The sequence below is a fragment of the Hemiscyllium ocellatum genome, chromosome 26, assembly GCF_020745735.1.
Source record: "Hemiscyllium ocellatum isolate sHemOce1 chromosome 26, sHemOce1.pat.X.cur, whole genome shotgun sequence".
NCBI lineage: Eukaryota > Metazoa > Chordata > Chondrichthyes > Orectolobiformes > Hemiscylliidae > Hemiscyllium > Hemiscyllium ocellatum.
Window position 1 is genome coordinate 39,348,001 of NC_083426.1, and position 22,508 is coordinate 39,370,508.

The 22,508-nt window shown below is 39.3% G+C and overlaps 1 protein-coding gene across 1 annotated transcript in view; it reads left to right on the top strand.

Moving 5' to 3' along the window:
* Window positions 1-22,346, top strand: part of LOC132828422 (NADH-cytochrome b5 reductase 3-like) — a 34,003-nt gene extending 11,657 nt beyond the window's left edge. Inside the window, exons 3-9 of the mRNA XM_060845524.1 lie at window positions 78-150; window positions 1,866-1,972; window positions 5,126-5,255; window positions 10,059-10,142; window positions 10,314-10,399; window positions 19,242-19,341; window positions 20,705-22,346. Of these exons, the coding sequence (XP_060701507.1) occupies window positions 78-150; window positions 1,866-1,972; window positions 5,126-5,255; window positions 10,059-10,142; window positions 10,314-10,399; window positions 19,242-19,341; window positions 20,705-20,877 (753 nt within the window). The 3' untranslated portion in view covers window positions 20,878-22,346. The remainder of the gene's footprint in view (window positions 1-77; window positions 151-1,865; window positions 1,973-5,125; window positions 5,256-10,058; window positions 10,143-10,313; window positions 10,400-19,241; window positions 19,342-20,704) is intronic.
* The last annotated feature ends 162 nt before the right edge of the window (window positions 22,347-22,508 follow it).

The window sequence follows — 22,508 nt, forward strand, 5'->3', positions numbered from 1 at the left end:
GTGTGACACCTTTTTTGTATTCTGTATTTTCAAAAATTGAGAACCTGCAAGTACTCATTTTTGTTTTTTTTTAACAGGTTGTGAGCCACGACACCAGGCGGTTTCGCTTTGCTCTCCCTTCAGCAGAACACATTCTTGGTTTGCCTGTAGGTAAGTTACTTAGAGCCTCAGCAACAGCTGTATTGGCTGATTGCTGTACAATGGCCTGGATTCATTTGTTCGTCCCCACTGTCTTTCCCTGCATGGTCTAACCAAAACGGAAGTCTTTATTAATACATTAAGGTGCTGTGTCACTTGTACTAGTGCATGCTGTTTATTTATCCAAGCTTTGTATCTAACTGTCCTTCATTGTTAACATGTATAGTAACTCGTCTTTGTTTATCTTAATCGAGAAATGCGCAGCACGGAAGTAGACCCTTCAGTCCAACTTGTCCATGTCGATCAGATAACCTAACCTAATCTGGTCCTATTTGTCAGCACTTGGCTCATTTCCCTGTAAACCCTTCCTATTCATAGACCCATCCAGATGTGTTTTAAATGTTGTAATTGTACCAGCCTCCACCTCTGACAGCTCATTCCATACACACACTACCCACTGTGTGAAAGTTTTCCCTTGGGTCTTGTGCTTTGAGCTCTTCCACAGAGATCCCTCCAAGATCAGTTGTGAATTTTGATGTTTAATTTTTCCTGGATGCACTCCGATATCCAGAAATACATGAACTCAAACAGCAAAGACAGTAACTGTGCGGATTCACTGCTGTCAGACAGCAGTGTTGGTTACTTTCTCTCTACCCCTCACTGACCATGTGGTTGCAGCCTTTATCTGTCTTCCTCCTTTTAAAAGTGCCATTGTTTTGATCTTTTTCCCGTGAAGTTTCAAAACAATGCAACAGCATATAAAACAGTAAATGCTGCTCCTAGAATTTGAGGAAATCACCCTCAACATCTAAAATACGTCAAAGGAGCAGTTCTTACAGTAACAATTAAAGCAGATCGCCGTTGTTTACAGCTACCTTTATTGAGGCAAGAGGAGAGGGGTTGGGAAAGGAGTGATATTCTGTAATACTTCCCAAAATGGCTCTAATTAAAGGGTGGGAAGATAGTGGTCATATTACTCGACTGATCAGGCTAATACTTTCAGGATGTGGGTTCAAATCCTCCAATGGCAGCTGATGGAATTTAAGGTCAAATAATTTTTTAAAAATGAAAAGGAAAGCTGGTCTCATTAACGATAACCATGAAACTGTTAGCAGTTATCATAAGCAGCTATTTGGTTCACTTAAGAGAGGGAATTTTGTCATTCTTCCAAACCCAGTTACTTTAGCTGTCTTCAAAAGTGGCACTTGATGCAAGGCAAGTTGTGGATGGGATCAAATACTGGCTTGTCAATAATGTCCACGTTCCATCAAAGGAAGAAAAATAATGCTTTTGATGTTGCTTTGAATGCTATAGTAACTCAAATTCTTGGATTTGTGTATTTCTTAAAAAAAAACATGATTACAGGAAATTCTGTTTCCTGCAAAGTCAAACCCAGATGGGATTTAAGGATATTTTCCCAACATTATTTTTCTAGCATTTTTTTTGTTTGCTCCAACTAATTTGTGCATAGACTTTCTCATTTCTATACTTGTTTCCCTTGTGTAAGCTGTTCTCACTCCCTTTTTATACTGTGTTCTGCTTAACAAGTTGAGAAAAATACCCAACAGAAGAAAATATGTACTTATGGCCCGCCAGACACACAGCCTAAACTTCTCCTTCTGTAAGCAATGACCCAGGACATCTACTAGTTCAGTTAAAATTCTATTCATTCACCTGTTTTTAATTTTATATTGAAGCAGATGTTTGACTTGGAACTTTCCCTACAGGAAAACATGTGTATCTCTCTGCAAGAATTGATGGAAGCCTTATTGTACGGCCATATACTCCAGTTAGCAGTGATGACGACAAAGGCTATGTGGATCTTGTTGTCAAGGTAATGCCTGTTTCTTTATTCGCCAATCAACTTGTTGCTTCATATACTTTTAAATATGGTGAGCTCTGTGAATGTAGAATTTTGAACCAGAAAGTAGGCAGATTAAATAATTTTTTTCATCATTTAAACAAGAATGAAACTTGCTGTTTGTTTGTTATTTATCTATGAGCAGCTAAGTCCTTACTTCTCAAGTTGTTTGACTTATTTGCTTCAAAGTGCCTGTTACGTTTTCGGGATTCTGATATTAAGTGTTGCATACAAGTATAAACTTGCTTTACTATTCAACAAAGTTATAGCTGATCTACCTTAATTCTACTTTCTTACACCATCCCCATTACCTCTATTCAACAATATATTGCATTGTCTTGAATATATTCTAGGCTTGTGATCCACAACCTCTCGAGAATTCAAAAGATCCACAATCCTTTGAGTGAAAACTTTCCCTTATTTCAGCCCTAAATAGCTAACCCTTTGTCTAGACTCTTCTTTAAGCACTTGCTGCATTCCTTACAAACAACAGTTTACTGCTATTACGTAATTTCTAGTAATCTGATAACACCACCTCTCATGCCAATCTAATGAAAACCTCTTGTACAAGTTTGGTCCTGTAACCCCTCATGCTCAACTAAGTTTGTTCTGCCTTCAGAAAGGTAAAATGTGCATTAAATTGAATAATTTTCATGTAAAGTTTTTGAAGATGTGTAGTTTGAGCTGATTAGATTCATTGTTGGTCTGTTCACTGAGCTGGTAGGTTTGTTGGCTGACGTTTCATCCTCTTTCATCAAGATGATATCACCTAGAAAGGGGATAAAGTGTCTGCCAACAAACCTGTCAGCTCAGCAAACAGACCAAAACAAATCCAAGTTTTTTTTTGTGTACTGTAATCGTTAGAAAATAATGAAGTGCATTAGACTTTTTTCTGACCAGTCTCCCCAAAACTAATCAGGCTGTGCGTTTGCATTTCTGATGCATATGTCTTTGCTGGACAAAAAGCCAATAGCTTGACCTCTGATCCTGCTTTGTTCTGTCTGTAGATTGTCCAGAACCTGTCAGTCAAACTAGTATTCATTTTTTTTCTGACTACAAAATGGGGAGTTCCTTTGTAGAGCTAGCTATTCACAAGGCTAAGGCTGATGCCGTATCAGTTTAAACACTATCTTCTATTTATAAATCTCACTCAAGCAGATGTAGACCAAGACCAAATCTTGGTCTTCCTGGTTTGTGACTTCTGATTACATATTGGCTCACTTGAGGAGGATCTTATCACAAGATAAGAGACACACTTGTTATTAATTACTTGGTGCATTATCCAAGTTAACAATGTAATACAACTGCAAGCACAGTGCTGTTTTCCACTTGGGCCTTTTATAGTTCCTAGGACACAGTATTGAGTTCCCAAACTTGAGTATGGCCTCTGACCTCCATTTTTCTCAGATTGCCCCCATCTCCGCAGAGCGTGATTAATTGATTTTGTTATCAGCACAGCAGACCCATATTCTCCTTTCCATATCGTCACTTACACCTATATTCACATTTCCATTTCTCCTTTACCACCATTACACATCTTGTATGTTTTTCTCCAGCCACCCTCACAAATGTGTTCCAGTTGCTTGCTCTCGGTCCATGCTGTGGGCATCACTGGCACAGCCACATTTGTTACCCATTTCTAATTGCCTTTGAACTAAATGACATGCTACATCACTTCCAAGTCAACCATATTGTTGTGGGTCAGATAACATTTAGTCCAAACAAGGTACGAATGACAGATTTTTCTCTGAAGGACATGAGTAGGAAAATTGTGTTTTTACAATTGTTATTTTGACTACCTTTCATTTTCTACATTTATTAATTACCTGACCTTCAGCTGCAACTGTAGGATTTGAACCCATGTTCCTGGCTAATGAGGTTTTTAGATTATTAGTTCAGTGACATTACCAACATCTTCCCACCTTAGCTGGAACGTGTCATGGAAGTAGCTCTACTCAAAAGCCTTGTGTTCTGATTGGTCAGCAAGAAAACAACTTAAATGGTCACCATTAGGCTAGCTTCTGTTTGCAGATTTTGAATTTAAATCTCGCTTTTTCGTGGTGAACCTGTACTCTCCTTGACCACCTAGATGGTTCTGTATTTCTAAAAGAACTACTTTGTGTCTGTCTCCCTGAATCATAGGATGTTTAGTCAATTTTTGTTCGCTTTCTGCCCTAAGCACTGGCCTATCCACTTCACAGATTTTCAAAACCTCATTTTGAAATTTGTTTAAATGCATTTAAGTGACCTGGCATCATTCGTAGAACTCAATAAAACAAAAGCTATATCCTTCCTTTAACTCCTTAAAAATACAGTAATACAAATTAAATTTAATGCTGCGTGCATTTATCCACCTTTTAAAACTAGAGTTTCCAAATAATCTCATGAACCTTCAATACCACATAAATAGCCAAAATAGGATAGGGTAAATAGCCAAAAAACTAAGTTGCTCCTTTTGATACAGGTTTTTTAGCACTCTCTCTTTGCATGCATGTACTAATTAAAATTGCAGCATATTTAATAAGTTTGTGTATAAATTCTCTTCAGGGAGCAGAGTAAAAGAAAGGACAAAGTAAAAGCGTGCTTTTAAATAAATGCTCCAAAATTAACATGTCACTATTTAAGTGTTGATCATTGTCTGGAGTCAGTTTAACATTTATGACCAATGAACTGCAAGATTAATGTAAAATTATCCAGATTATTAATTCATTGAGACTAATGAGTTTACACAAATTAATTCTGGGTAGTTGGGTAACTAGTAAATAATGGGAATAATTGGACTGCATCAGACTCAGCGGTTTCTTGCATATCTTGTTTTAAAAACACTATTGTCTGGTATTAAACTAGCCTAAGCATTTGTAATCCAGAGAGCAGAAAGCTATGACCATGGTTGGATTCTCTGTTCCAGTATTCCTAAAGCAGCACTTGACTTACACAATTCTGTTGTCTATCTGTATAATTTAGCATTTATAAGAGAGGTGGATTTACATTTTAGATAACCATTCACTCTTGCCTATTTTAATTTCTTGCCAGAGCTGATGCTAGTTTTAATTCCACATGGCAATATAGAGAACCTGTGTAAACTAGTTTTCTCAGCTTACTCAAATTGATATTGTCTTTCTGAAGATCTATTTCAAAGGAGTACATCCCAAGTTCCCAGAAGGTGGCAAGATGTCTCAATACTTGGAAGACCTGAAGATTGGGGACACCATCCACTTTAGAGGACCGGGTGGATTACTCCTTTATGAAGGAAAAGGTGAAATTTGCGTTTGCAATCCACACTTTAGAACAGTGTTGCTATAATCTTGAATTCAAAATAAAAGTCACCATTCCCAAAACCCTCAGTGTAACGTGGTGATTGTAGAATGGGGGATGAAATTAAATTAAGCGGAAGAGGAACAACAAATACTTGTTTTCTTTTCGGTGCACTTCTTGGAATAAAAAATTATTCCAGTGTATGGTACGGTGTGAGATGTCTCTGGGCATTAAAAGCATGTAGATACAGTCAGGTTCTAGAAATATTAAAACTCAAGTTATTGAACAACTGACTAACCTTCATAGTCACAAAATTGTTGCATTAATGTAAGTGTGTACTTGGTTGTTTGACTCTTAGCCATAGAAAGGGCCCAAAACATCACTCTTGTAATGTGTTCTCTGATTCGAATTCCAAATGATGCAATGTCTGCTTTTTACCGATTTGAAAACAATTGGCAATTATTGGAACAGTGTAAGCTGGGCTGTGCAGTTTGTGATGATAGCTACAGCGATAGTAATCTGCTGTAATGATTTGAGGCAATTTTTGTAGCGTTTACAACCATCCAGCTTGTGTCACATCCTGTGATAAATTGACTTCACACATGTATGTTTGACCTTCTCAGAAAGAATGTGGCAGGAATTTACACGCATTTGAATTATGTTCTACAGTTTAACAAGAACCAGAAAAAAAGTTCAGGATTTTGGGAAATGCAACCATTCCAAAGCTCATACACTGATCTTGATCATTTTTGGATTTGTTTGAAAGAATAATAAGGTGCTACAGCAGATGTTTTAATCATTACATGCATAAAAAATGCAGAGGTTATGATTCTTCATCTTTGTCTGCATTTTAGTGAAATATTACTTGGAATTGTTGGACCTATAGAAAGTTAAATTTTAATATAATTTGTCGGCTTCTGGATACTTTTTAATCTGTGTTTTAACAAGTGCAGCACAATTTGGAGTGATCTTTTGATTTTTTTTTTCCCTCTTGGATCTGGGTGACCTTAATTCCCTGAAGTTCTTGTCTTGTTACCGTTCTTAAGCTGTTCTTACAAAGATAGAGCATTTCAGCAAATGGCCCAGCGTTAAAGGCTCATTATTGCTTATCTAAGTTGAGAATTTGAGGTACTGGTATTGGCACGTCATTGCTGTTTTTGATCTTCTCAATGGCCGAGGCTGTGGCAGACGTATCTGACTTTAAAAGAGAGCTTGATGGCTTATAGCAATAGATTGGTTCATATTTTATGACAGAGGAATTGGAATTTGAGCTTCCTTGAACTTCACACTAGCACACAGGCAAGTGGTGAGTATTCATCCTATAACAATTACTTATTGTAAATGGTGAGAAGACATCAGAGGCCAGAAGGTGAGTCCTTTCTTGAGTAGCACTCAGTCTCTGATCTACTTTTGTAGACATTTCTGCACCAACTTCCAGTTGCAGGTAACCGCCACATCTGGGGAAGCAATAGCCTGGTGGTATTATTGCTGGACTATACATCCAGAAACTCGGCTAATGTTCAGGGATTTCCCCCCCCCTCCAAACGATGGATGCTGAAATTTGAATTCAATAAAGAATCTGGAATTAAGGGTCCAATGAAGACCATGAAACCATTGTTATTGGAATAACTTGTCTGATTCTCTGATGTCCTATAGGCAAGGAAATCTGTCATCCTTGCCTAGTCTGGTATATATGTGACTCCAGACCCACAGTAAAGTGGTTCACAACAAATGCTGGCCTAGCCAGAGACTCCTATGCCCATCGGGTGAATTAATCAAAAATATAGTTCTGCACAAGGTGAGAGTGCAGATGCCACAATGCTATGCTATCAGACAACATGAGAGGGTGACAACTTTATTTCCTGTTGATGACATCGATTCTGTGTATGTGGGCATGTCTTAAACTGCTGCATGTACCTGTGGTCCAGCCAGCATCACTGGCCTGATCCCTTGCATCCAGTTATACAGTATCTAAAAGTAAAACATCCAATTCTGGTTGAAAAGTTGAAGCTGATGAATTATGTATATTTAATGAAAAGAAAGGTTCACTTGTATATGGAAAAACATGATTTTTGGCATCTAAGAAATGGAATTGTCTTATACACTGGATATGCCATTATCTGCAATAATTACATTTGCTCATGCATCTTAGTAAGATATAAATCTAAGATAAGTAATCTAATCTAATCTAATTAATATGATGCCTTAACTAGCATCTGCTTCTGATGTGGAGAAAAGTTTCCCAACTTCCCATGATTGAATTGATTCTGGGAAACTTATGTCCCATTGTCCTACACTGACCCAATGTATTCCTTTCAATGTCTATAATCTAAGGTGTCAAAAACTGTGTGCTACCTCTAATATGGTCTGGACAGGGCTTTCTACAGTGAGGGCAAAACATTCTAATAGTTTTTTTTATCATTTCTGTACTTGAATAAAGATTTCATGATCTAGAAGATTAAGATTAATGGAATCCACAGTGACTTGGCTGTGTGGATTCAGAATTGGCTTGTCCATAGAAGGCGGAGGGTAGTGATGGAAGGGTTTTTCAGGCTGCACCTCCATGACTAGTGGTATTCTGCATGGATCTGTACTGGGACCTCTGCTATTTGTGATATTTGTAAATGACTTGGATGAAAATGTAGATGGGTGGACTAGTAGGTTTGCAGATGATGCAAAGATCAGTTGGGTTGTGGATCATGTTGAAGAATACAGCAAAATCAGTTGTGGAAATGGGTGAATAAATGGCAGATGAAGTTTAATCTGGGTAAGTGTGAGGTGCTGTACTTTGGGAGATCAAATGTTATGTAAAAGTATACAGTTAATGGCAGGATCTTGAACAGCATTGTACAGAGGAACCTTGGGGTTCAAATCCATAGCTCCCTGAAAGTGGCCACTTCAGTAGATAGGGTGGTAAAGACATATGACATGCTTGCCTTTATTGGTCAGAGATCTAAGTACAAGAGTTAGGATGTCATGTTGCAGCTTTCTAAGACTTTAGTTAGACCACACTTGGGGTATTATGTTCAGTTGTGGCCGCCACATTACAGGAAGGATGTGGAGGCTTTAGAGAGGGTGCCGACGAGGTTTACCAGGATGCTGCCTGGATTACAGAATATTAGCTATAAGGAGAAGCTAGGAAAACTCAGGTTATTTTCTATGGAGTGGCTGATCAGAGACTTGAAAGAGCTGTTTAAAATTGAGATGTATAGATAGATAGAGTTGACAGTCAGAATCTATTTCCCAGAGTTGAAATGTCTACTAGTAGGGGGCATGCATTTTAAATGAGGGGAAAGGTCAAAGGAGATGTGAGGGGTAAGTCTTTTTACACGAAAGTGGTAGGAGTCTGGAATATGCTGCCAAGGATGTGACAAAGGCAGATACAATAGGAACGTTTAAGGCTCTTTTAGATCAGCACATCTCCATGCAAGGAATGGAGGGATGCCTCTGATGCAGACAGCATCCTGGTAAACCTCATCGGCACCCTCACCAATGTGGAAACAGGCCATTCAGCCCAACAAGTCCACGCTGACCCTCTGAAAGGCATCCCATCCCCCTACCCCTACCCCTGCATTTTCCATGGCTAATGCACTAATCTACACATCGCTGAACACAATGGGTAATTCAGCATATCCAATCCTTAACGTGCACATCTTTGGACTGTGGGAGGAAACCGGGGCACCCACAGGAAACCCACGCAGACAGAGAATTTGCAACAGACAGTCGCCCAAGGTCGGAATTGAACCAGGGTCCCTGGTGCTGTGAGGCAGCAGTGCTCACCATTGTGCCACCCTTTCTGAAGAAAGTTATTAGGATACAGTGTTCTCACACCACTGCTGACATGAGTGTTATGCAAGCAAAGTCAAGAAAGCAAGTCTTTCATGAGCTTAAGATACTCAAAAGCCTCAGTATAATGTCTAATTTGAAAAAAAGGTGAATGGCAAGTATCTTTTCCCTGGGGTGGGGATGTTCAGATGAGTGGGTATATTGGTCTTCTGACAGTACAGTGACCCACTAGCCCCAAAATTTGTGGTCAAGTGGAATAAGACTTCAACTTCAAAGACAAGGTCATGAATCATTTAGCAATACCACAGGACCTCAGTGAAGGTTACCACTGCTGTTGGCCTTATCACCAGAGGAGGGAGAATTGCATCTTAGTGCCTGATATTCTCATCCAACAAGCTAGAAAACCAAATCTTGAATACACACTCCTGCCATATCCAAAACATGCACAGCTGCCCAGATTATAACAGTAATGTCATAGCACTGATCAATTTAAAAGATTTCCAAAAGCATAACGCTACAATTGAGATCTGTAACAAAAAGAGAAGCAGATCCAAAATATTCAGCAAGTTTGGCAAAACCTGTGCAAAAAGAAAGAGTTTCAGCTTGTGACATTTCATCAGAACTGCATTTAAAACGTTCTGTTCCTTTTGCACAAATAGTTACTGAACGTAGCCATCAAAACTAAATGACGTAAGATTAAAGTAGTAAACTGAAACGTTGACTTATTTGGCTTAATTAAGCATTAATGCTCAACATAATTTTCCTTAATATCTCAAGTTGCAAGTATGCTCAAACATTTGTCTCCTGTAGATGTAAATTAAAAGGTATTTTTGCAAGAACTGTTCCAGAGTAATAACTGTTATCACAAAGTTGATCATTAGAACGTATATGTGTGCAGCATCGTTTGCTTTGTATCCTAACACCGATTTTAAGGTGACTGAATTGGAATTGTATCGTGAGTCTTACCGGTCGGGTAGGTGGTGAAGAACAGTTGCATAGTAATTTTCTTTGCTCCTAGGGAAACTTGCCATCCAGCCTGACAAGAAATCGCCACCAGAAAACAAATATGCCAAAAAGCTTGGTTTGATTGCAGGTGGATCTGGTAGGTACTGCATTTTGTTGAAAACAGTATTAAAGTTAAATATTGAAAGTTAGGGAATAACACATCCTGTGGAGGAACAGAGAAGCAAACTTAAAATGTTAGAAATCACTTGGATAGTCAATTACAAATTTATTTGGATGCTCTACTAATCTTACTGCTTTTATTCTGAAGGTATTACTCCAATGCTGCAGTTAATTCGTGCCATAATGAAGGATAATGAAGACCCAACTATGTGCTATTTACTTTTTGCAAACCAAGTGAGTAGACTGACATTTTAATTGTCCTGAGGCAATCTAAAATGAAACTAATCAATTAAAGACACTGTAATGGGAGCGTATGAAAGAGTTTCTATAAGTAAAACATTTCAGGATATCCTGGTACAGAGTAGGGAAGTGGGCCAGTCATTTTTTGCGCAGTACAATGTTTTGGTTTAAAATCTGATTGAAGATTTGTAGCTCGGGTATCCGTTGTTGTGGTTCTGCTCGCCGAGCTGGAAGTTTTTGCTGCAAACGTTTCGTTCCCTGGCTAGGGAACGTCATCAGTGCTGTTGGAGCCTCGTGTGAAGCGCTGCTTTGATGTTTCTTCCGGTATTTATATTGGATTGTTCTTGCCGCTTCCGGGTGTCAGTTTCAGCTGTAGTGGTTTGTATGTGGGGTCCAGGTCAATGTGACATTGACCTGGACACCATATACAAACCACTACAGCTGAAACTGACACCCGGAAACGGCAAGAACATCCATCAACACGACACATCGACCTGGACCCCACATACAAATCACTGCAGCTGAAACTGACACCCGGAAGCGGCAAGAACAAACCAATATAAATACCGGAAGAAACATCAAAGCAGCGCTTCACACGAGGCTCCAACAGCACTGATGATGTTCCCTAGCCAGGGAACGAAACGTTTGCAGCAAAAACTTCCAGCTCGGCGAGCAGAACCACAATGTTTTGGTGTTGGTTGAAGGATAAATATTGAACATAAAAATAGGAGCAGAGTAGGTCACTTGGGCCATCAAGCGTGCTCTGCCATTCAATAAAATTGTGGCTAATATGACTGACTTCACTTTCCCAACTACCTCCAATAACTTTTGATCCCAGCCAATAGAACAATAGTGAACTCTGATACCAGAATGAAATCTGCCCTGATTTTTGTATCTTTATAAATGGTGAAACATAGAGCAACACAGCGCAAAACAGGCCCTTTGGCCCTCAATGCTGTGCTGACCTGTGAACTAATCTAAGCCCATCCCCCTACATTATCCCATTATCATCCATATGCTTATCCAAGGACTGTTTAAATGCCCCTAATGTGGCTGAGTTAATTACATTGGCAGGCAGGGCATTCCCCACCCATACCACTCTGAGTAAAGAACCTGCCTGTGACATCTGTCTTAAATCTATCACCCCTCAATTTGCAGCTATGCCCACTCGTACAAGCTGACATCATCCTAGTAAGAAGAACTCTCACTGTCCACAGTATCTAATCCTCTGACCATCTTGTATGTCTCTATTAAAACCCCTCTTAACCACCTACTCTCCAATGAGAACAGACCCAAGTACCTCAGCCTTTCCTCATAAGACCTTTGCTCCAGACCAGGCAACATCCTGGTAAATGTCCTCTGCACCTTTTCCAATGCCTCCACATCCTTTCTGGAATGGGGTGACCAGTGAGGCCGCACTAGCGTTTTGTACAGTTGCAGCATGACGTCACAGCTCTGGAACTTGATCCCTCTACCAATAAAACCTAACATGGTGCTGTTAAGGCATACAATATCAAACTGGGTGGCAACTTTCAGTGATCTATATACATGGACTCCCAAGAACCCTCTGCACATCCATACTCTCAAGAATCTTTTCATTGACCCAGTATTCTGCCTTATATATACTCCTGACATAGTCTCTCAGTTTTTTCAAGAACAGAAGCTCATTACACGCTTGATGAAAAGAAAAATCTACCTAGTTTTAGAGCATGATTAGAACAATATTTGTAAATCTTAACATTGAAACTTTATTTTTCTCCATATTCCCCAACACCACTTTACAGCAGCTCAAACTAAAGAAATTACCTTTCCAGATCAAATCTTAAGTTCATAACTTATCCTTCCTGCCGCTCTCCTGTGAACTGAAGTCATCTTTCATAAATACAAACTTCCTCCGCTTTTCACAACTTGCAGATTCCTAGCCAAACACTCTGGAATTCAGCTTTCACAAATTAAGCTTCTCTACTGATAATGCATCCTGAACTGGTCAGTAATTTTTCTTCTAGAAAGGAAACTTTATTTGCTTTTGACCCCAGTCAGGTTGTCTCAGAACTGCCTAAAACATCCTATTCATGGGTTTTCTAAACTACATCAATCCTTGATTTGTTCTGAACTAAAAGCAAGCAAATAGCTTTCAATGTTTACACTCCCTGTTTTTTAAATTTAAGACAGTTTTTAAAAAAAGGTTCCCTTCATACTCCAGGCATCCCTGCTGTCTGACATGTACTGGATTAAGTCACTGTTCTGGAAAGATTATCTAGCCTAATCTTTCCTTGAACCTCTCCAAAGAAACCAACTCATTTACCATTTTTAGACTTTCAGTTTTAAATACATAAAAATCAGCCGTCCTTCATCGCACCTTTCATAGAGCGATAGAGTCATACAGTCCTACAGCACAAAGACAGGCCTTTTAGCCCAAACTGGTCCATACCTATCAAGATGTCTATCTACTGTTTCCCTGCATTTTGACCCATATCCTTCTGATCCTTTCCTATCCATGTATTTGTCCAAATACCTTTTAAATGTTAATGTTACCTGCCTCAACCACCTCTGCTAGCAGTTCATTCCATGTAAATACCACCCCCTCTTTTTTTTAAGAAAAGTTGCCCCTCCAATCCCTTTTATTCTCTCCCCTCTAACCTTAAACTGATACTCTCAAGTCCTCGATTCCTCAACCCTGGGAAAAAAGCCTGAGTGCATTCACTCTATCCCCACCCCTCATGATCTTTGTATACAGTTATAAGATTTCTCCCTCCACCAGCTCAACTCCGTCTCCTAAGCTCTAAAGAAAGAAGTTCTAGCTTGTCCAACCTTCCCCTATAAACTCAGACCGTTGAGTCCTGACAACATCCTTATAAATTTCTTCTGCACTCTTTCCAACTTAATAACATCCTTCCTATAGCAAGGTGACCAAAACTGAACATACACTGTAGATACGGCCTCACCCAACATCATGTACAACTGCAACGTAACTTCCCAATTTCTATACTCCGTACCCTGACTGATGAAGGCCATTGTGTCAAAGCCGCCTTCACTGCCCTATCTGTGACTCCACTTTCAGAGAACCGTGCACTGAAATCCAAGGTTCCTCTGTTCCACTAAGGCCCTACCATTCACCATAAAACTCCTACCTTGATTTGAGTTTCCAAAATGTAAGATCTCAAATTTATCTATATTTAACTCCATTTCTCAGTCCACTTCCCCAGCTGATCAAGGTTCCTGCTAGAATTTCTGAACCTTCCTCACTGTTCATGTCACTGCCTATTTTAGTGTCATCTGCAAATGTACTAATCATGCCTTGTAAGTTCTCATCCAAATCATTATCGATCACAAACAGCAATGGAGCCAGCACCGACCCCTGAAGCACTCCACTACACTCAGGCCTCCAGTCCAACAAGCATCCTTCCACTACTATTCTCTGCTTCCTACTATCAAGCCAATTGTGTATCCAATTTGCCAGCTCCCCCTAGATTACATGAAATCTAACCTTCCAGAGCAATCTTGTGGAACCTTATGCAAGGCCTTTCTAAAATCCATATGAACTAATCTGCATCCCTGCCCTCATCAACCTTCCTAGACATTTTAAAGAACACAAAATTGTTAATCTCCCACACATAAAGCCATGCTGACTACACCACAGGCACTGGTGTCACCAACCCAAGGAATCCTAAACTCATATATAGGAAGCAGGCTACACCAGCAGTGCTTCATCCAGAGGCTTACTGATGTTACCCAGTATGGTGACAAAACATCTGAAAATGAACCTTCTAGCTCAGTAAGCAAAACCTACATCCAGAACCTCAACCTGAACTACAAATCTTAAAACTCACTAACTCCTAATCAAACCCTGTCTTTTCAAATGCATATATATCTCATTTCAATCTTCTCAAGTAACCTAACTACCTCGGATATTAGGCTTATTGGTCTACAGTTCCCAGGTTTTTCTTTGCAGTCCTTCTTGAATAAGGGCACAACCCTCCAATCTTCCTGGACCTCATTCATATCTAATGACGCCAGAACCCCCACAATTTCCTCTTCCAGTTTCCTTGGTTATATCTGGATGTAGGTTCGCTCACTGAGCGGAAAGGTTCATTTTCAGACGTTTTGTAACCTTACTAGGTAATATCTTCAGTGAGCCTCTGAACGAAGCACTGGTGGTGTAGCCTGCTTTCTATTTGAGTTTCCTAGGGTTGGTGATGTCATTTCCTGTTTTTTTCCTCGGGGTGGTAAATGGGATCCAAGTCGGTGTTTGTTGAGAGTTCTGGTTGGAATGCCATGCTTCTAGGAATTCTTGTGCGTGTCTGTTTGGCTTGTCCTAGAATGGATGTGTTGTCCTAGTCAAAGTGGTGTCCTTCCTCATTCATGTGTAAGAATACCAGTAGAGTGGGTCATGTCGTTTTGTGGCTAGTTGATGTTCATGTATCCTAGTGGCTAGTTTTCTGCCAGTTTGTTACAGTTGTTGCAAGGTATTTTGTAAATAACATTAGTTTTGCTTGCTCTCTGTATAGAGAGTTAGCTGCTGTTTTAGTGTGTTGGTGGGTTTGTGGGCTACTATGATGCCAAGGGGTCACTGAAGATGTTATTGAAGTATGGTGACAAAACATCTGAAAACAAACCTTCCAACTTTGTGAAGACCAGAATCTCAACCTGAGCTACGAGTCTTCAAAAAATCTCACTTGGATGTATCTGGTTTGGACCAGGAGATGTATCCATTTTTGTGTACATTAATACATCCTACACCACCTCTACTGTGATATGGACTGTTCCCAAAATAATGAGCATTAACTTCCACAAGTCGTCTTGTCTTCTTCCATGGTAAACACAAAGAAATATTCATTGTGTACCTCCCTCATCTCCTGCGGTTTTAGATATGTCAGCTTGAGGGGTCCTATACTCTCTAGTTCTTTTTCCTTTAATATACTTAGAGGACCTCTTTGGATTTACCCTAATCTTCTCAGCCAAGGCTATCTCGTGCTCCCTTTTTGCCCTCCTGATTTCCTCCTTCAGTAAACTCCTGTATTCCCTATATACCTCCCAGGGATTCCCTTGATCCCAGCTGCCTGTAGTTGAGCCATGCCTCCTTTTAGTTTTTTCTAGCCTCAATATGGTTTGTCATATGGGGTTCCCTATTCCTGCCAACCTTGCCCTTCATCCCAACAGGAATGTACAGACCTGAATTTTAGCTATCGCACTTGTAAAGGCGTCCTACTTGCTGGAGGTCCCATTGCCTGCAAACAAACTACTCCAATCAACTCCTGCAAGCTCCTGTCTAATTGCATCAGAATTTGCCTTGCCCTAATTTAGAACCTGAAACTGTGGACCAGTTTTGTCCCTCTCCATAACTCATTTAAAATGAATAGAAAAATGGTCAGTGGTTCCAAATTGCTCCCCTACTATTGCCTCAGTCACCTGTCCTATCTTATTTCCCACATGTAGGTGGAGTTTTGCCCCTTCCCTCTATAGGCTGCTTAAGGAAACTTTTCTGAAGGCACTTAACAAATTCCATCCTATCTAAGCCCTTAACACTATGGAAGTTCCAGTCTGTTAGGAAAATTAAAATTCCCTACTATGACAACCCTATTGTTCCTGCAAGTCTGCCCAGTCTCCACATTTCTGTTGGCTGTTTGTTTGGGGGCTTATAGTCCAACCCCAAGAACTTCACCATCCCTTTCTCATTTAGCTCCACCCACGAAGCCTCACTGAGTGATCCTTTTAATTATTTCATCTGATTACTGCTGAGATACTCCGCTTTTAAACACAAAAGCAACTTGTCTCTCTTCTCTCCACAACCTCTGTCCACGTAAAGCACCTGTACCCTGGCACTTGAAGCTGCCAGTCCTGTCCCTCCTTTAGCCATGTTTCTGTAATGGCTATAATAATCCCAGTCTCATACCTATCCATGCCCTGAGTTCATCAGCCTTACCTGTCAGCTGTCTTGTGTTGAAATAGATGCAATTTGATCCAACACGGCTCTTTCACCCCCCTTTTTCAAAAACTTATCTACTTCTGCCTTAATATTCAAAGACTCTGCTTCCACCAAAAAGTCAACTGAGTAGAGGATTTCCTTATCTTTGTTTTAAATGGGCAACTCTTACTTTTAAACAGTGATCTCCCTTAATCCACGGTTATCCCATAAAAGGAAATATCCTTTCATCATCTGCTCTGTCCAGACCCCTCAGGATCTTTTGAGTTCAGTCAACACTTGCACATGCGTTTTAGGTATTTTACAAGCATCCAAGAGAGCAGGTGGGCAGGCAGGATTTTGTCTCAGTTTCATGGCACCTTCAATACAGCTATCAAGCCAGCCTGGAATAAGGGTTGAATTCCTAGCTTTCTGACTCGGGTGAGAGACATAGCTGATCTTCATACAAAGTCTTTTATAAAATTTGAATTACACTGTCTTAAAGGTAGTATGATGTACTGCCTATGAACAGTTGGAAAATTTTGCAATCATTGGTACTTACGATTCTGGTGGACCTAGTTTTAGTGGAACAAAATGGCCATATTTCCATGCATCAAGTGGAATATTTCTCCTTTGTTTAGACTAGCCGCAATAAAAGAAAATCTAGCCCTTACAGCGTAGTCACTTTCTACTGAATTGTACTAAGTAGTAAATTGGATGAAGACTAACCAAAACAATATTAGGCATAAACTGGGGAATGTAGATTGAGGACAGCAATTTGAGGGTAAATCCACATCCTTTCATGTGGCAATGTTTTGTGAAGCCTGTTGAACTTTAGTTCAGTACAAACAGTTTCCTGTGAAAATGAAGGATAAGGGAAGATTTGGGAACCTTCGATGAAAGGAGAAATTGTGACCTTAGTCAAAAAGGAAAGCGGTAAACATAGCATTTGGAAAATGAAAACTGAGTCCTCAAATACAAATAGGAAGTAACTAAGCATGGAGTCAGGACTAGAAGAGGCCATGAAATATCCTTGGCAAATGGTTTAAGGGAAATCCTGGGCATTTTATACACAAGGAGCAAGAACGTATCAAGGGAAAGGGCACTCAAAACACAGGAAATTTGTGTGGAGCCAGGGGAAGTAGGTGAGGTCCTTAATGAATTTATTTTAAAAATACAAGGACCTAGTGGGATGGTGAATCTAGAGAGAGGTGTTGATATTCTAGGGCATGTAAATATGATAAAGGAGGTGGTGTTAGGCGTTTTTAAAAAGCGTTAAGGTAAACCAGTTTGCATGAGGCTGATGGGATCTATCCCCAAATACTGAGGAAGGTGAGGGAGGAGTTTGCTGGGACCTTGTATGAAATCTTTGTATTCACTTTGGCAATTCTCCAATCCTGTGACCTCACCTAATGTTGTTCCTTTGCTTAAGAAAGAAATTGACCCAAGGCTCACCAGCTTGTAGTGGTAGTGAAGTGATTGGAAAAAATTCTTATGGACAGGATTTATTTACATTTTGGAAAAATATGGAATTATTAGCTGTTCGGCAGCATGGCTATATCTCTCAAACTTGATTGAGGTTTTTTAAGTGGCAAAGATGATTTGGGGCAAGTTGTCTGCATGGACTTTAGCAAGGCCTTTAACAAGGTTCCTCATGGCAGGCTGATACAAAAGGTGAAGTCACACAGGACCCATGGTGAGCTGGTAAGATTGTTACAGAATGGGCTACTTATAAAAGACAGTAGCGGTGAAAGGGTGTTTTTCGACTGGAGATCTACAACCAATCTGGGACTCTATTTATTTGCATATATATATATTTGGGAGGGGAAGGTAAATAGTCTGAGTAAGTTTGCAGACAACACAAAAAGATTAGGGAGCAGGATTGCCAGAGGAAACAGCAAATGGAGTTTAATCCAGCCAAATATAAGGTGATGCATGATGTAAGGAAGATCAAATGCAGAAGGAAAGTATATAGTAAATAACAGAACCCTTGGAAGCATTAACGTAGAGGGATCTGGATGTGCAAGTTGACTTCCTGGAGAGTGGCAACAAGTGGATATGGTGGTCAAAAAGTATGCTTACCTTCATTGGTCAGAGCATAGAATGTAAAAATTGACAAGTCATGTTGCAGTTGCATAGAACCTTAGTTAGGCCACATTTGGAATTTTGCATACAGCTCTGGTTGCCATGCTACCAGAAGGATGTAGAGGGTGTAGAAATGGAGGGTATTAGCTATGAGGAGAGATTGGATAAACTCAGTTGAAGGATATAGGATGACCTGATACAAGTTTTAAAAATCATGATTGTTATATTTTCCAGGCTGGATACATCGACCACTAGGAGACGTAGGTTAAAGGAAAAATCTAAAGGAGATGAGAGGCAAATGCTTTTGTTTAAAAGAGGGTGGTACATGCCTGGAATACGCTGCCAAAGGGGATAATAATAACAGTATTTAAATGTATCATGACAGATGCATGAATAGGCAGGAATTAGAGGCAAATGGTTCTGTGTGTTGGGCACAGGCTTGATGGGCTGAAGGGCCAGTTCCTGTAAAGTACTGCTCTTCCTAAAAAAAAACTTAAAGAACTACGGATGCTGTAAAATCAGAAACAGAAGTTGCTGGAAAAGCTCAGCAGGTCTGGCAGCATCTGTGGAGACAAATCTGAGTTAACATTTCTGATCCGGTGACCCTAAGGAAGGTTTCTGGGTGAGCTCTTGGAAGCTCAATGATAAAGCAAGCCTTAAATTGTGGGGATGGGAATGTAGCCAGGATGATCACATTTCATCCTCTACCTGCTTTGCTGCTTTTTTGTATTGGATTAACTCCAGCTGTGGGGACTGACAGTCCGGTCACATGTTCTTATTCAAAGCAGCAGAAAATTGTATGGATTGTGGATTCACCAAAATGTTTTGTCAATTTTTCTTTTGCCTTAGACTGAAAAGGACATTCTGCTTCGTGATGACCTGGAGGAAATTCAAGCTCAGTATTCTGACCGCTTTAGGTTGTGGTATACGGTAGATAAGGCTCCAGAAGGTAGATTGTAAACTTTATTTTAGAGTAAATAAAGCAATTTTGCATTCAATTCTTTTTAATATTGATTAATGGAGGGCTTTTTAATTCATGTTCAATTCTGTATTCTTAATTTCACCATAAATAGAATTGGAGCTGTAATATTGTTTAGTTCATTGTTCTTTACAGGTATGTAAATGTATACATTTGGGAGCCAATCATATGAACCTTTCTGAGATTGTCTTTGACAGACATTTCTGAAGATTTTTGTCTCCAATTTGCCAAAAGCATTTCCCTGTGGTGGTTCAGTGCCCAACACTGGTGATTGAAAGTACAAAATACATGTTTTTAGTTTATAGTAGGGACGGAGAAGGGTGAAGAATAGTTAAAATAGATTCCTTAAAAAAAGAGAAAGAGCAAGCTAAATGGGTAGTTCCTTGATTCAGTGTAGACTTAGGGTTAATTTCCCTTTGCTACACCAAATGTATACTTTCCAGCATGTCACTTTTTTTCTCCCAAACCCAAGGAACAGTGAGACTAGCTGAAGTGCTCTGACTGAGGCTAACTAATTTGAAAACATGGATCTAAACAGCATTGTGATTTACAGAAGAACTGATGTGTGGGAAATGAGGATTAGTATTAAAAGCGGAGGTTGATTACAATAAATGTTTGTGCAGAGTGACTCATTAGAATATGGGATACCCTGCAAAGTTATTCACAGCAATTCAAAGCAAAAATATTAAGAAAATTGAATAAATGGAATAGAACGCCTTCAGACTGTGGGCTGAATGGCCTTTGAGCGGCTGAGTTAATACATTAACAATTCAGGTTATAATGGAGATTATTCTGAAGGATAAGTATTTGCTCAAATCATCATTTTGGAAGGATTAACTACAAACAAAAACAGGAATCCCTGCAGAAACTCCCAAGTCTGGCCGCATTTGTGGAGATAGTGTTAACAGTTTGATGCCAGTGATCCTTTTTCAAAACATCTAATTACAGATTTCCTTCCACACTGATCAGAAGTGTTAGCCAGTGCAACAACAATTAAATTGGGCCAGTTTCAAAATTTCAATGATCGTTTTTCCTCGTATAGTTTTTATTTAACATCTCTCTGGGAGCCTGATTTTTTTTTTCATTTCCCATTCATGGGATATACACATCAGAGCAGCCCAGCATTTATTTGCCGATCCCTAATTGCCTTGAGATTTAATGTCTAAATCCACTTGACCTTACATTTTCTCTAATAATATCCTGACAAGGTAAATGTAATCCACCAAATGCCAGCTTTAAATGGGTATTCTTAGCATTGACCTGACATCAATAAAAGCTATGTAATAACTATGCAAAAAGATCTGTTGTTTAATGCAAATAATTTTTGTTCTAGGCTGGGATTACAGTGAAGGCTTTTTGAATGCCGAAATGATGAAGGAACACCTGCCACCACCTGGTGATGATGTCTTGATCCTCATGTGTGGTCCACCTCCCATGATTCAATTTGCATGCAACCCCAACTTGGACAAGCTCGGATATTCGCAAGGAATGCGTTTTGTTTATTAAGTGTTGAGGTTCCTATATTTAGCTTTGGGGATGTGATTTGCAAACTAAGTGGAAATATTTGCACTCAAAACAGTGGTGTTTGCCTTACTACTGGTATTAAGAGACATAAACTGGTTTGTATGCATGTTGCATTTAATACTGTCATTCTCTATATCATGTATGTGTTTGAATTTGTACAAACATGTACAATGTATACAGTGCTGTACAGTCACTTAATCTGTTTAGAAAGCTTAAAATTCATGTTCAGTGCACCTGGAACTAAATATATGGATTCACTTCTCTCACTAATGGAAACCGTTTAAAGATGTCAGTTTGCTCCATGAAACTTATAAAAATATATAAAGCAATCAAGAGGGACTGTGGTCACATGCAGGTGGATTTGTTGTACTTTTGAATTCTACCACCTTTATTTTTTTTATTTGCACTTCATGTGTTGTACTGGCACTGAAAATGCATGTAAGTTAGTGATTCTCTGATGCACCCAATGGTGACCAAGTGATGCAGCATTCAGGATATGCAACAAATTAATCTTTACCTTTTTAGTAATTTTTCTGAATTAAAAATCATGGGACTGGATGGTGTAATAATGAGCATGCTCACTGCTGTGTTGTCCCAAGATTTAAAGGACTGAAAATTTCCTCTGGTACTTTTTTTTAAAAAAGTAAAATCAGGCTGGTCGGAACACTCAGGATGATATTTTAGAAAGAATCACACAAGCATTTCAGGAGGGTTCTAATTTGAAGCCGAATGTTCAGACACATTTTTGGACTTATGATAAGTTGCAAGCTCACCAAGTTAAATAAGAATGCAAATATCAAACACTGGTAATAGGATCTTCAGTTATTGCAAAGCTAGCTGGATATAGTTCAATAGCAGTAATAGTCTGATTCGAATCTTTCTATTAAGGCTTCACAGAATACATTGTCCTCATTTTAGTGTGCCTGTCCAAATGATAAATAGCCTTGTCTATCTGCTTTTATCTAGTCAATGTTTCCCAGTGATCAGTTATAACTTTACCTGAAGTATCTGTGCCTTAAGTAATTTAGTTTTTCTTTGTTGAGAAGTCCTTCAAGATGTCCACTGTCAAAGCCTGCATTGCTGCAGGTTTTGTTTTGATCTAACTTTTAGAGTAGCTGTAACGTTTGCTTATTTAAAATACATGCAACTCTCAACTGAGTTTGATTTTCAGGGATCTGGAAACTTTGTTTTGTTGGAGAGACAGTGCCACATTGGAAATTGCTCAGCTAAGAAGAAAATAGTACCCCAAATGGCTCTTAGCAACACTGCATCAAGATCTATCCATTTCTGTGCAAAACAAACCAATCAGCTGCTTCAATCATTAGTTGAAGTATAATTGAATGATACACTTTTGGATTTGTCCTGAATATTCTTTTAGTAAATTTGGAAGATCACTGTTTTTGAGAGTGATGTATGGCACAGAATACAAATAAAATCCTTTTGGTGAATAATTTTGTGTATTGTAATGACTTAGACCTTCAGTTTTGGAGTTATTGAAATTCAGTATGAACAATATAAGTTTGTTCAAAAGCTCTTTAAAAATCACAAGCTATTTTGCATTTATTTGAGGCATGTTGTAGAAGTACAACAAGTAAACATGCAGCACAAACCTT